This window comes from Fundulus heteroclitus, chromosome 7 (genome assembly GCF_011125445.2).
Source record: "Fundulus heteroclitus isolate FHET01 chromosome 7, MU-UCD_Fhet_4.1, whole genome shotgun sequence".
NCBI lineage: Eukaryota > Metazoa > Chordata > Actinopteri > Cyprinodontiformes > Fundulidae > Fundulus > Fundulus heteroclitus.
This window is the reverse complement of record NC_046367.1, coordinates 15,047,211-15,062,422: the sequence shown is the minus strand read 5'-3', so window position 1 is coordinate 15,062,422 and position 15,212 is coordinate 15,047,211. Positions and strand designations below refer to the sequence as shown.

The 15,212-nt window shown below is 45.5% G+C and overlaps 1 protein-coding gene across 1 annotated transcript in view; it reads right to left on the bottom strand.

Moving 5' to 3' along the window:
• Positions 1-9,471: 9,471 nt before the first annotated feature.
• The window catches only part of slc49a4 (solute carrier family 49 member 4), a 75,026-nt gene continuing 69,285 nt past the window's right edge, over positions 9,472-15,212 (bottom strand). The window contains exon 9 of the mRNA XM_012868523.3: positions 9,472-11,268. Coding sequence (XP_012723977.2) covers positions 11,153-11,268 — 116 coding nt within the window. The 3' untranslated portion in view covers positions 9,472-11,152. The remainder of the gene's footprint in view (positions 11,269-15,212) is intronic.

Below are 15,212 nucleotides of genomic sequence, written 5' to 3'. Positions count from 1 at the left end.
TCTGTGATCATCTGAAGGAGTGTTTAAATTTGTTTTAAACCCTCTTCAGTCAGGTTTTAGGAAGCAGCACAGCTACTGCAGCCCGAAACGTGCTTGAGGCACTGAATTCAAAACAGTTTTGCGTCGCTGTTTATTGCCCAATCCAAGACATTTGTCACTGTGAATCAAAGTCTTTTGTCAGAAATTCTTTTTAAGGATAGCATTTCTACACAAGCTGTCTCATGGTTGTCAGATTACTTGGCAAGTGTCTTCAGATGGTTGGAGTTAATGGCACCTCTCTTGAGGTTTCAAAAGGTGTACCTCAAGGCTCAGTCTTAGGACACATCTTGTTCACAATCTATTATTGATCTTTGGGTGAACTTGACAAACACTTTCTACCATCTTCATGTGGATTATTCTGTAATTTTCCGCTGTTCACACTCAATCACACTGACTTTTGAATTTATGCATTGCAGATTCATTTGTAGAGGTTGTAACTGGCTTTAAATGCTGAAAGATCTCGATGCTATTTTCAAATTCATCTGTTCCCTCAAAGAACATATCTTTAACTAAAACTGCCCAAGGAAAAACTATTGCGCTGGTCACCAGTTACAGGTTCATGGGAGTAACTGTTGATGCAGAGCTTTCTTTTAAATTTGATCTTAAACATTTGATCTCTAAATTAAGGGTGAAGCTCAGTTTCTATTACAGAAACAAATCATGTTTCTCTCTCAGAGCTCCGAAGCTTCAGAGAGCAGCTACTTATTTGCACGTATTTGATTGTGCTGATGTGTGTATGTATGCGTCAACCAGTTGCCTACAGTCTTTGACTCCAGAGTATGTCAGTGCTCTGAGATCTATTGCTGCTGTAAACTGTTCGTTAAAACCTTGAATGTAAGATGGATTACATAAATGAAGTCAAACTCTCAGGAATGGTTTCACTGAAAGCCTGCTTCTCCATCTCAAGAAACTGACAATGAAAATCCTTTGAACAGTGCCTGTTTTTTGAATTGTTACTGCAACAATAACTCTTATATTTTATTTGTCAGATTGCTTGTACTTTGTATGTTGAATGTTTGTTTTGTTGTCATTGTCTGTCTAATACATTCTGACCTGTGCTTTTGCCTTTCTTTGCCAGGTCACCCTTGTGAATGTATTTTTGAGCATTCCATATCCAAACTTTAGTACAGCTGGTTATTTTAGCAAAAAAAAAAATACAATTAAAGCTGGGGTCTGCAATTTTTTCAGAAGTTTCCCCAAGTCCCTTTTTGAATAACTGCGGGTGCGCAAGACCAGCTTACCTCACTCATCCACTCTTCAGGGGGATCGCATCTTCTTTTCATAAACATGAAAATGGTACACTTCATGTGAGTCTCAGCCATGTTCAAAGTCTACGGTGAGAGTAGAGGAGCTACAATGAACGCCTAACCGCTAAGCTAACCACTAACCTAGCCGGATACACAAACACTAGAAGTGTGTGTGCGCCGCCTGCAAGCGGAAACTACAAAGGAACGACCACGGACACTGCCGTTACGTGAGCGTGTCAGAGTGATTGGCATGTGGGACAACCAGTAGGTATGGCCATACCCCCATAACTAGAGGGACAGAGGGGATTGCAACCAGGAACAAAACTCTGTCAAATCCATGCCTTTCGGACCGAGGGGCATGGATTGGTGGATTAGTTTTCACAGGCCTGCAGTTCAAACAAAAAAACTATGTTTTAATCTCCTTTTTGTGAATACATAATGTACTTACTACTTTCAAGATGTAAGGACCATTTCACCCGGTATAACAAAATGTGTTTCTGAACAGGATTACCAACTATAGCTTTAAACAAATCCCTTGCAAGGTTTTAGGTACTCTCACAGGTTGGATGACACCTCCATGCAAACTAGCACATAGCTACAGACAGACAGAATGACGGCCATTCCCATTGTCAACACAGCATCTTTATCCTCAGTATGAGGGTTATAGCAAAGGCATCGACAATGCCGACAACTCTCCCTGTGGCTTTGCGCTCTTTCAGGAGGAGTGAATGCTGATTGTCAAGACTTGATGCAATCTACTGTGTTTCCTTAGATAGAAAAGTTTTTTTTACCAATCTGGCTGTATGATTTGATTGGATTTGACATTGTAAAGTGCCTTGAGATGACGTGTTGTGAATTGGCTCTATATAAATAAAATTGAATTAAACATTTTGTCCATCACATTATCATTCAAAATTTATAAATTGTCTGTGGACTGGTTATCGTCCATTTTATTGGGTTTTGATGACTGTGAGTTCGATAAAGTTCACAAAAAGACATTCAACCGCCATTTACGTTACTTCCAGGCTCTCATTACACATACGCATGGACTTCCCTTCAGAAACAGGCAATAAGCTCTATTACCTCTACCTCTCAGTTTACAAAGCTAACCTTTTGGTTAGCTGTGTCCCCCACTGTGAACATTGAGATAAGGTGGATGATCTGGGGCTGTTTTGCTGCTGCAGGATCTGGAAGCCTTGCTGTGATAAATGAAACCATGAGTTCTGCTGCCTACCAGAAAACTCTCAAGGATAACGTTCAGCCATGTGTTCATGACCTCAAGCTGAAACCAGTTTGGGTTCTGCAGCAGCACAATGTTCCCAAACACATCACCAAGTCCACCTCTGAATGGCTGAAGAAAAACAAAATAAAGACATTTTTGGAGTGGCCTAGTCAAAGTCCTGACCTGAACCCTACTGAGATGCTGTTGCATGACCTTAAAACGGCAGTCCATGCTGAAAAAAACTCACTTGTGGCTGAATTACAACAATTCTGCAAAGAAAAGCGGACTGAGACTTCTTCTCCACATCGCTGGAAAAGACTTCAAACGTTTCATTGCAGCTGTTGCTACTGAGGGCAGCCCAATCTGTTATTAGGGTTAGGACAATGACTTTTTCACACAGGGGCATGTATTTCCCTTCCTTAGTAATATAAAACTTTCATTTAAAAACTGCATTTTGTGTTTACTTGGGTTGTCTTTGACTAATATTTACATTTTATCTTTCTTAAATTTGTGAATTAATATCACAAGGAACTCACAGACAAGCCCACCGCCATATTCACTCTATTTGTAGCTTAGTTGAACCATAGCACTCCACTCTGAGACATAAACTCATAATTCTTTGACACAACAGGGTCTGAGAGGTAAATCTAGCTGCTGAATCTGTACTCCAAATCGTGCGTGTGTGTGATTTACACAGAACAAAGGCATCACAACAGCTTTTCTGAAATAATATGGGGCCCCATAAAACACGAGTGGCATACTCATCCTAATATATGTTTTGTTATCCTCGAGGAGCAGCCAGATACCTCAAACTCACCAGTGATGAGGCGCCGTATTAGTGGCCAGATGTCAAATGGAGGGAATCTTGAGCTCCTGCAGCCCATCGCTCCTCATAAAGCATACCAAGCCCTTTCTAATGTGCTGATGATAGAGTAACAGGCGCTTGCGATAGCCGTTCTGCTAAATGAGGCATTTGAAAGCGTGACTCATTTTTCATAATCCCGGAGAAGTCAATTAAGGTACTTTTGGAACCCGGGGAGCCCCAAGGAGACGCCGAGGTACAATGCTGGAGAGGAAACGCAAGGAGATGTAAGTTGCTCTGTGCAGGAAAAACAGAAGTCTCAAAGGAAACAACAGAAAAGAAACATAATGGCGGTATGTAAAATACAAGGGGTATAAAAATGTCAGACACGGAGACAGACACTTGATTTTGCATGTCAACCTGTCGGTTTTATGGCTCCGACGAGCACAAATACAATGCAGGAAACCTGAACAGCTTGTGGTTAAAAAGACGAGCATTGTTATATTTTCTGTGGGTCCATCTTCTCCCCTGAGACTTAAAGAGCGACGACGCCAGATCCAGTTCTGACAGGATGAAGCTGGAATCAGACACCTGCTGCAAGGCCTTTAATGAGCTCTCAGTGTTGAATGTGAGCAACAGGACACGCCGGCATCAACGTGTTTTAGTCTAACTAAAAGAACATCACAGCTACATCTTTTTAACGATGCCTTGCAAGAGTAATCCCACCCCGTAAAAACTGCTTACAAAATATATCAGCAACCCAAACAATATGAAAAGGTTGGCGCGCCACACCCCGAACACATCACGACCACGGTGGCATTTTTCAACTGAGACAGGGAAACTGCTCAAAGATAAACGGATAAAAGGTGGATGCTGGATGAAAACCTCTCAGGTGGGATCTTAACAATTAGGCAGTATTTTGCCACTTCCCTATATCTCTATAAGACACATGGAGGTGAGTGGTTTCAACGTTACAAAAATGTTAAAAGCTTAAGAAGTATGAATTATTTTTTGGACGGCCCTGTTTTAATTTAGATTTTGGAAGCATTTGTCCATATCCAAGTTTTAAAAACGTCCCCCACGGCGTTTTTTTTTTCCAGAAAGTCCTGCTTTAATAATAAAAATTGCTCTTCCCGGCGACGAATGCCTGAACGAGCAAAGAGAAGCTCCTTCAGAATAAGAAGATCGGATCGGTTCAGCCTCGGATTACTCCAAGGGAATCTGAGTTAATCGCGTTTTCTTCTGTTTTATGAATGGGAGGGAACAAATAAATAGAGGGTATTACATAAACAGATTTTGCTGCCCGCTGATGAGGTTTAGGACCAAAATTCATTTTGCGTTTATGAAATTAAAACCTCCAGGGCCCCGGCTTCAATAACGGAGCATCAATGTTCGCCCGGTCAGCACAAACATTTTAATGTCATTGCAGTTATACGGGGGAAAAACAGCTTCAAGGGTTTGGCCGAGGACAGCTGGAAGCGACTTTGGACCGTTTGTTGGAACTGGACATTGTAAACAAACTCCCTCTTGACAGAAACACAATAATTAGGACTGCTAATATTTTGCTTTGGCAGGTCCATTGTGAGCTTTGCTCGAAGTTAATGTTTTTTTTTTCTGCGTTTTATGTAGCGTGTTTCAGAGATTTTGGCATTGTTGGAGTGCACAGAAAGCCCAGCGGAACAAGGCCGGAAGAGGAAAAAACCTGGAACGCTATCAATGCAACGTCAATAAACCAAAGAGCCAAAGCAAATCTTTTTCCTTTTCCTTGGTGTGATGAATGCACAAGAGTGAGACAGGCCCCTTATATTGGATTTGTTGTACATCCCATCGGGCTTGGTTTTGAGTTCTGTGCAAGAATTTGAAGTTACACCCTGCCTAATACCATCCAGACATTTTTTTTTTTCTGCTTGTTACTTTTTCGCTCTTTTCTGAATCTGAATCTCAACAGAAATCTGCTTCAGATCCCAGCAGATTGGCACAATAATAACAATCTTCCCGTGTTTTCACTCGCACACTTACATATGAGTGATGCTATGAGGGATTGTTGCGTGCAGACCCTGGTTCTCACCAAGCCACTGAGCATGAGCTCATCCCCAGCTGGGCCGCCGGGGGAGAGGGGGCTACGAGGAAAGACGTCATGGAGGCTTTATAAGCCTGCGGGTCGAGCATGTTCCTGGAGATTCGTATTCAAAGGAGCAACACGGGGGGGCAGAGCTGCAGCGTTTCCTACAATGCTGCCGTCCTCTGAGAGCATGTGCTCCTGCTGCCTCAGGACGATGTGCGAGAATCTCACTCTGCTGCCAAAAAAGGAAGACAAATACGGCGCTTTGCTAAAGTATTCACATCATTAATGCTTTTTATTGGGATGTCATGAGCTAACCTAATGCAAAGCAGTGCCTGGTTGTTAAACAGAAGGAAATTGAAAATCAACTTTTAACATTTCTTGTAAATAACATCTGGAATGTGCAGAAATAATTTGTTCATCCTCCATGAGTCAGTCCTATAAAGAATCACCCTGTGGAGCAATCAGACTAGATAGAGAGGATCTTAGGTTTTGCCACAGATTCTCAATTGGATTTAGGTCTGGACTTTGACTAGGCCATTTTTACACATGAAAATGCTTTGATTTCTAAACTATTCATTTTAAGCCCCAACTCTAAGGTTGTATGTTTAGGGTCATCATGGTGGAAAGTGAACCTTAGTCCTCCAACAGGTTTTCATCCTGAATTGCCCCGATTTGGCACAATCCAGCTTCCCATCACTGCTGAACAATCCTCCGCACGGCATGACGCTGCCTTCACCATGTGTCACAAAGAGCATGATGTATTCAGGAAGATGATCAGGCTTGGTTTTCTGGTACGTGTTGCACTTTGCATGTTGTCTCATGTTTGCCTCGGCCTTTTGCACCTTTGAACGTGTTTGCTTCCAGGATTACTCTGTTTTAGGTCGAAGCTCATTCAAAGCTTCCCTACGTACTGATCTTGCCACCACGAGGTTTAAAGGGGGGATGATCTGTTCAGAGCTATGTGCACATAGAGATCAGAGGATTTGCAAACAGGGAAAGTTAATTTTCTGTCTATTTATGGGTAACAGAGTAAAAAAGCCTAATTGCAAAGGCACACCGCACTTTTCAGATAATTATTTGTTTTAAAAAAAAAAACCTACACTTTCCTTCTACTTCACAATTATGAGCAATTTGTGTTATCACATAAAATACCTGATGAATGTATCAATATACTATATAAATATTGTAATATACAAATTTTGTGATTGTAACACAGCAAAGTGTAGGCATATCCGAGGGATATGAGTATTTTCTCAAGGCAATGTAAGTTTAGGCCTCATCAAGTATGATGTTAATACGCTCCGACTGAAAACAAATGAGATGAAAAAAGCTACAAGCCATAAGGTTCCTCCGTGTTTAGAGATCTTTGTTCCAAAGCTTTGACAGTCTCGTGTATTTACTTGCGCTCGGCGTGGCTATTAGTCACACTCTAATATAAAAACACAGGATGTAAAGTTGGTGCCAGTTCCTCGCTGCAACTTCAGGGTGAGAACATTAGTCATGGTTAGATCTCCTCGGCGTTTGCAATCAGTTAAGGGATGTCACCGACGCTCCTGCTGAGCTCCGCCAAGCCCGAGCGAGAAATGCTGATGTCACCAGATTTCTAATGGAAAATAGGAACTAGACGTCGAGGTCAGGAAAACATACTCATTTTCCAGCCAGGCAGGTTCTGATGAATAGATTGAACCATGCCAAAAAGGGAGAGCAAAAAAAAACATTTCTGCCTCTGTTCCTTCGATTTCCTTTCAAAATTGCAGGCAGCTTTATGGGGGAGCAATGACATGGTGTATTAAATCGAAATTAGCCTATGGAAAAGCTTCAGCAGACATGGGCATAGAGGGGTATTATGAGTAACTGCTCCTAAGTGACCCATTAGCTCGAATTGATTGGTTGATTTAACTGCAGTCAATCGGATGTGGATGTGAAAGTGCGTCAAAAAATATGAATTTCTGGCGAAATACAATATTTCAATCGCAGCACCACACAATGGGGGGGAAAAAGCAACAAAGGGAAATTATATAATGAATAACAACAGAGCAAAAGCAATTTCTAAACTCTTAAATACGCTAAACTCTAAAGGAAGTTCGGCCGCAAAGGAATGAATAAGACACTGAAAGAAAACTCTCAAATATAGTTTTGTAGCAAATAATGGGCTGATAATAATAATAATGGAGGAAAACTTCAACTAAAAGTTACACAAAGCACTACGGATGCAAATAAAATAACAAAAGCCCGTGTGAAAGCTTCCCGCTCTGTGGAAGAGCACGCTGCTCAAACCTTCTCCATGTTTTGTCGCATTACAATCACAAACTATCAGACTGACAAACCGACACAAAGTAGATTCCCATTGTAGCGTTGGGTAAAACAAATCTGAAAAGTGTGGCATGCATTTGACGGCACTTTACCTTCCTTTGTCTCCATCTATCTTCCCATCAGCTCAACCCGGTTCACCAATCTCCATGTTAGCAGATGACGCGCTAAGGTTGTTTTCTGCTGCCGTCTGTTGCACGTAAGCCAAGAACTGTTGAGTCAGCTCTGACCAGATCATCTTCTTCCAACTACATGATCTGTGCCAAACTGTTAGTAGGGTTATTTGTGTTTTTTTCCCCCTTTCCAGTCTTCCTTGAAGCCCAGTTTTATGGATCAAACCGCTATGCAGCTCTTCTGACAACCAATTCTTCCACCCAAGCTGCTGATCCCATCAGCTCTGGATCCCTTCACCGCTTCTTTAACAAAAAGTTAATGCCTTGGTAGGTTTACAGTTGTTCAATACTCTTTCCATGCTTGGGATATGGATTGCACAGAGCTCTGTGACATGTTCAAAGGAGCAATAAGCTGTCATTTTAGACAGAAAGAACAAAAACAGTTTTTTTGAAGGTATATTTTCAGATGGACTATGGTATGACGTCACACACCATCTCTCTGTGCTGTTCTCCAGTCTCTTGTGTACAAAGCTGGGCCGGCCACGCGTGCATGTACGTCTATGTGAAGAGCTGCCACTCAGGGCTTATCCCCTCTCTCCTCACAAAATACCAACACAGAGTTCCCTTTGAAGATGGTCAGGACCAAGCATTAGCACAGAAAAACCACAATCTTTGGCAAAGCTGTCAGATAAGGAAAGAGACAAAACGCTGACCTCGCCTTTGCAAGGAGGAGAGCATTTGGAGAGCAGCCTCCAGTTTGACTTGGAGCTAGTAGGTGAGTAACAGCATGAAGTCAAATGTTGGTATAACGGTCTTGTTAGACTTGTGTTGCCATGTTGATTCGAAGTCATGCTACAGTTGTGGCATGTGGGTTAATTGTTAGGAGTTTGTCCAGCAATGGGCCAGGCATTGCGTTACTGTTAGTATTGATTAATGCAGCCCGGCGGGATCGTGAGCCGACCACTGTGATCCTCACGTACATTCAGGGAATTCTTTTCTTGATAATTTTTTTTTCTAAATTTAAACAGATAACTGGTCCGGTGCTTAGATTTTGTTGGTAGAGAGAGGCGTGGCTTGCCACACATCTTGTTTTGGTCTACAGACAGTGCTCAACAGCGCACCTAGTGGTGAAATATCACTTATTGCTCCTTTAAAGTTTAGAACATTATTCTACAACCTTACTAATCCTTCTCTAAATGTCTTTACTTCTTTTTCCTCTACCCATCTGTAGCATCGTGATGATGATTGTTCACCAATGTTCCGACAAACCTGAGGCCTTCAGGGTGAGACAAAATTACACACGAGTGGAATATTTGATAAGTAGTTAACTTCTGAAAGTAACAGTTTGGACTGGATTTTATTTAGGGACATTAGATTAGAGGGGGATTAATACTCACGCACACAACAGTTGTACAGTAAAAGTCTTTTTTTTAATGGATCCCCCCCATGTTGCTTCTTACAATTCACCACCATGCACGGTTTAGTGTTGATATGTCACATAAAATCCTAACAAATAAAAAACGAAGTTTCTTGCTGTAACAAAACAGTGTGAGGGTTGTGAATACCTTTGCAAGGCACTGTAACTCAGGGTTCAGTTCAGAACAACAGACAGTTAAATTTTTTAGTAACCCTGAACAATCGCTCCATGGCCATAAGAAAGAAAGTGCGCTGTATTTTGTAAAATGATCATTTTAATAAGGTACTGTTCAATTGCGACAGCTGTGTTTGTTTTAGTCTACAGAGGTCAAAGTTATAAGCAAACCCCAGGACACTCCACAGTGGGACCAAAGTGTAGGTAACAATGCAGGTGAAAATGACCTTTTACATAGTCCAGAGATAAAATATTCACAGTGTAGACGAAGGGGAGTGGAGGGGGGGGGGGGGTCTAAATGCACTGCACTGGGCAATTAAGGCAACACATCTGTAGGTAAAAGAGATCCTTTTCTTTACAAGGCGAGAGAGGAAAAACAGCACCAGGAACAAATTACACAGCCTCCTTTATCTCCAGAGGGAAAACATAAAAATGCTTCCTGCAGCTTCTGGAAAAACACCAAAAAAAGAACATGTTAAGACAAAAAAACAAAAGTTTTTCTTGTTTTCTGCAGTGGAGATCTGCTTTATTGATATCAGTGAAGCTTTTTGTTGTAGTTTTAGTTTCATCAGTCAACAAGTCCATGAGAGTGGCTACTTTGCGTCCTTTTCCTGGCAGCCTTTTAGTCAGTTTGTAGTAAAGGAAGCTGCTGGTGCCGTGATCGAGGAGCTTGGAACAAAATGTTGTCCGCACAACTTGTATATATATAAAAAAAAAAAGTCTATCATCAAACTTCTTGCTTCCGGCTGTCAAGCTTGTTAGTGTTGAGGCGTTTTTTTTTTTTTCTCAATAAATACTGGCACACTGCTTAGAAAGAAAAGTGAATAATTAAAAAAACAAAAAAAACAAATTCATGTTAGATAAAAAAATGAAATCTTCCAGATGTGAACGTAATTAGTTGTAAATGGTCTGTGCAACTGAAAAGAAAACGCCAACAAGGTTTCATCCAAGTGAGAAGCGCAGGTGTGTCCAGTCACAGTCCGTGTCTTTGGCTGGCATCCAGTCGTCGATCTGATGGCTTTTTTTATGCATAATGTTCATTCTGAAAGGGTGATAAAACACAATTCAAGTGCCTCCCTTTCGATGACGGGCAATATCACAGGTCGCTAAACGCTGTCGGGCCAGTTAAGCCTCCCCCCGGTGAGTCACAGCCGGCAGTTTGCAGGGCAACAAAACACAAGGAGGTCCTCTTTTAATGCTTGGCTCAACACAGCCGGGCCTGCTCATTGGCTGAGGGAACTAGTCCATGGTTGGCCTTACTTCTTTTGTGCAGGACAGATGCTCAGTGTTGAACGGGATTCAGCTCGACGTCCCATTTGTAAACTAGGAAGGTGTCTGCTCACTTTAGGGACGAGTGGAAACGCCTCCGAGACTGACTTTATATATTAAACCATTTGTAAACAGCAAACTGCTCATCTAGGAGCGTCTACCTCAGAAGGAGAAATCATTAACATTATTTTGCTGACGGACAAGCAGAGGAACCATTAAGAAAAGAGGTCAAACCTTCATAGAACCATATCTACTTCTAAGGTGCACAAAATGATGCTTCCCTCACCACCTTTACAGGTATATATATATATATATATATATATATATATATATATATATATATATATATATATATATATATATATATATATATATATATATACACATGTCCTTACGAAGAGAATAAGCTTCCCAACTTGCTCTTCATGTCCCTTTTTGTCCTCTTCATTGTGCAAGAACGGGTATTAAACAGCCTGGATTTTGCCTCATCGGTGTCACACAGAGACAAAGACGTCCAGGTAGAGACGATCGTACGACTCCCTGAAGAAGAGGACGAGGACAAGGCTGAAGAGACACGAGCCGGTTACACACCAGTTCAGCCATGACAAGTCTGTAAGAAACAAAATAGGGACAGGAAGAGTAGATCAATGTTTACATATTAGGATTTTGGTCTGAGTTTAGAAATGTATCATTACATTTAAGGCAAGGAAAGTTTATTTGTCTAGCACATTTCAGTAGCAAACAATGCAGTGTGATTTACATGATTAAAACATAGGGGAAAAAAAACAAAACAGCAGCTGTAAATCTAAAAAAACATTAATTTTAAGGGACATACAGGTAAATCTCATAGACCTTGAGTAGTGTGAAAATATGTTTCTATTTTCTTTATAATTTCAGGAAGTCAAACTCATATTTTATATCTATCTATCTATCTATATCTATATATATATATATATATATATATATATATATATATATATATATATATATATATATATATATATAATTATCATATATATATCAATACACGTTGAGTGAAATATTATTTTATTCCTTTATTACTTAGAAATAATAAGAAACCTCAAAAAATTTGATTATTACATAAAATCAGCACTAAAAAAAGATTCATGGCACCCTACAGGCAACATTTTATACAACTGTCTTTAGCCAGCACACTATAGGCTTAGTCTTAAATAACTTTTCCAAAGGCTGGAGCATGCAGACAGGGGATGTTTGACCGTTGGTCGTTGTGCAATCTCTCCATCATCCAGAGCTGTGGGGCCTCTAATGCCTTCTTTTCAGCTCAGCACCCAGGTTTTGGACAGGATTTAAATTTAAAGACTGAGATGGTGATGGAAGAAGGTTGACCTTTTGTCTGGTAAAATATTTCTGTGTTGATTTTGGCCCTATGATTTGTTGAAAACCCACTATCGGTTGTTGTGAAATGTCTCCTGATATTTCAAAGACTTCATTGATGCCAGGGACTCTAACAAGGGTTACAGGGACTTTAGGAGATAAAAAAAGCTAAGGGATAACTTCTAGATGTTTTAAAGTGTAAAGCATTTCTAAGTCACATTCATGTTTGTTCATAAAAACAAACATACTGTCAGGGATCAGTTCCTCCGGCTTCACCATGGACAGTTCCGGATCATTCCACTCTGCTCAGTCCCACTCCAAGCCTGATCTGTTTCACCTGCTGCTCTAGTTATCCTGGACTCAATACACCTGCCAGCTCCCCTATATAAACTCCCTCAGTCTGTTCCCCACTGCTGGTCCGTCTTCAACCTTCAGATGCCCTCAGTCGATGTGTGTTCCTCGTCCGCCGTCTGCCTAGCATCTGCTCCCTCACCAGCTCAGCCGTCCAGCTCCAGCCATCTTCACACTTCAGCTCCAGCATGGTATAGTTTCCTGGTTTTTTCATCCACTGCTCAAACCCTGCAATAAAGACTCCTTAATTGTGGCTCTGTGTGTGGCTGAATTCGGGTTCAATCCACAAAACCCTGACAGTACGGACCAGCCAAATGAACCTGTCACCCACACAGAGCCCGGAGCTCACCTCTTTCCTGAGCTCCACAGCGGAGCTCTTCTGTATCCAGCTCCGAGAAAGCCTGGATGCCATCGCCGCAGCCAGCCCGCCTTGGAAACGGCTGAATGCCGTCAACCACGCACGGGACATTTTCAAGGACCAGATCAAGCTCCTCTCAACCCTCGGAATCTCTGGGCTGTTTGAGGAGTTGGAGTGGAACTATCAGGCTGCGCATTCCCAGCTCCTCAACGAGCCACCTCCACCCAGACCACAGCTCACCTGCCTGTCCACCGTTGCTCCTCCCGTCTCTGCTGTCTCCGCCGCTGCTGTAACTTCCGCCGCTGCTGTCTTTGCTGCAGCTCCTGATGCCTCACAGTCAGCAGCAGTTTCTACATCGCCGCCCGGCTCCTCCCGGCGCAGACGCCGGACTGGGCGGCACAGAAAATCTCCTGAGGCCAAGCCTGACATCCCCGCTGAAGCCGCACCAACTGCAGCCGACGTCACCTCCCTTTCTCCGGTGAGTCGGCCGAGCGCAGATGCTGCCGCTCAGGATAGTCTGGCTAGAGCACCCCGCCTTCATGAAGATCAGCTGTGGGACTTTTTCTACGGGGACAGGGACGACCTTCTCCCATGTTGGTCCGCCCCTGATGAAACTCCCACAGCCTACGAGGCCGGGGTGCACACCGCCTCTCCAACCACCGCAGAGGTTCCCACCGCACACGCCACGGCCCAAGCCTGCGTGGGTGTGCGCGCATCCGCCGAAAGCTCCGCTCTGCCAGCCGCCGAAAGCTCCGCTCTGCCAGCCGCCGAAAGCTCCGCTCTGCCAGCCGCCGAAAGCTCCGCTCTGCCAGCCGCCGAAAGCTCCGCTCTGCCAGCCGCCGAAAGCTCCGCTCTGCTGGCTATAGTTAAGGTTCCTGCTGCGCACGCCACGGCCAAAGCCCGCGTGGGTGCGCACATCTTGCCGACGCCGGCCGACGAGAGAAAAGCCCCGCCGGCCGACGAGAGAAAAGCCCCGCCGGCCGACGAGAGAAAAGCCCCGCCGGCCGACGAGAGAAAAGCCCCGCCGGCCGACGAGAGAAAAGCCCCGCCGGCCGACGAGAGAAAAGCCCCGCCGGCCGAAAGAAGCCCTCAACCTATGCAGCTGGCTGTCTCAAGGGTCCCTGCGGCACACGCCACGGCCCAAGCCTGCGGGGTGCACGTTCCTAAACCGCCGCCAGCGACTAAAGGTCCTGCTGAGCCGCCGCCAGCCTTTGAAGGTCCTGCTGAGCCGCCGCCAGCCTCTGAAGGTCCTGCTGAGCCGCCGCCAGCCTCTGAAGGTCCTGCTGAGCCGCCGCCAGCCTCTGAAGGTCCTGCTGAGCCGCCGCCAGCTGAAGCCCCGCAGTCCAGCGAGGGGGTCCAGGGGGACCCGCCTCCAGCCCACGCTTCCGAGTCCAGCGAGGGGGTCCAGGGGGACCCGCCTCCAGCCCACGCTTCCGAGTCCAGCGAGGGGGTCCAGGGGGACCCGCCTCCAGCCCACGCTTCCGAGTCCAGCGAGGGGGTCCAGGGGGACCCGCCTCCAGCCCACGCTTCCGAGTCCAGCGAGGGGGTCCAGGGGGACCCGCCTCCAGCCCACGCTTCCGAGTCCAGCGAGGGGGTCCAGGGGGACCCGCCTCCAGCCCACGCTTCCGAGTCCAGCGAGGGGGTCCAGGGGGACCCGCCTCCAGCCCACGCTTCCGAGTCCAGCGAGGGGGTCCAGGGGGACCCGCCTCCAGCCCACGCTTCCGAGTCCAGCGAGGGGGTCCAGGGGGACCCGCCTCCGGTCAAAGCTCCAAAGCCCCCAGGGGGTAGACCTGATCCGCCGGCCGACGAAAGACCTGATCCGCCGGCCGACGAAAGACCTGATCCGCCGGCCGACGAAAGACCTGATCCGCCGGCCGACGAAAGACCTGATCCGCCGGCCACAACGCCCGCTCCTCCGCCGCCCACTCTGCTTTGCCGAGAACAGCAGCCACAACGCCCGCACCTGGCCCTGCCTCGCCGGGGTCGCCCACCGCGACGCCCGCACCTGGCCCTGCCTCGCCGGGGTCGCCCACCGCGACGCTCAGAGCCGGAGATCCTGCCGTTCTGCTGCCAGATGGCTGCGCCTCGCCGGGGTCGTCCTCCGCGACGCTCAGGGCCGGAGATCCTGCCGTTCTGCTGCCAGATGGCTGCGCCTCGCCGTCCTCCGCCAACCCACCTGGCCACAAGTCATCAGCCAAGCATCCTCCCGGCGCACCGAAGCAAGCCACCGCTCAAGTACCCCAGCGCTCTCAAGTACCCCAGCGCTCTCAAGTACCCCAGCGCTCTCAGTTCTCCTAAGCCGCAGCTTGTGGTCTCCAGCTCTCCGCAGTGGCTTCCAGAGCTTTTTCGTGGCCGTCAACCCCCTGGTCGACCACCTGAACTTCCTCTTGTTTCGCCTTTGGCCTGCCAATCAAAGCCTCTCGCCGTTCGCCCTGGTTGGGTAGTTTTTTGTTGGACTCTCTCCCTCCGTCCTGTGCCTCCCTCCGCCC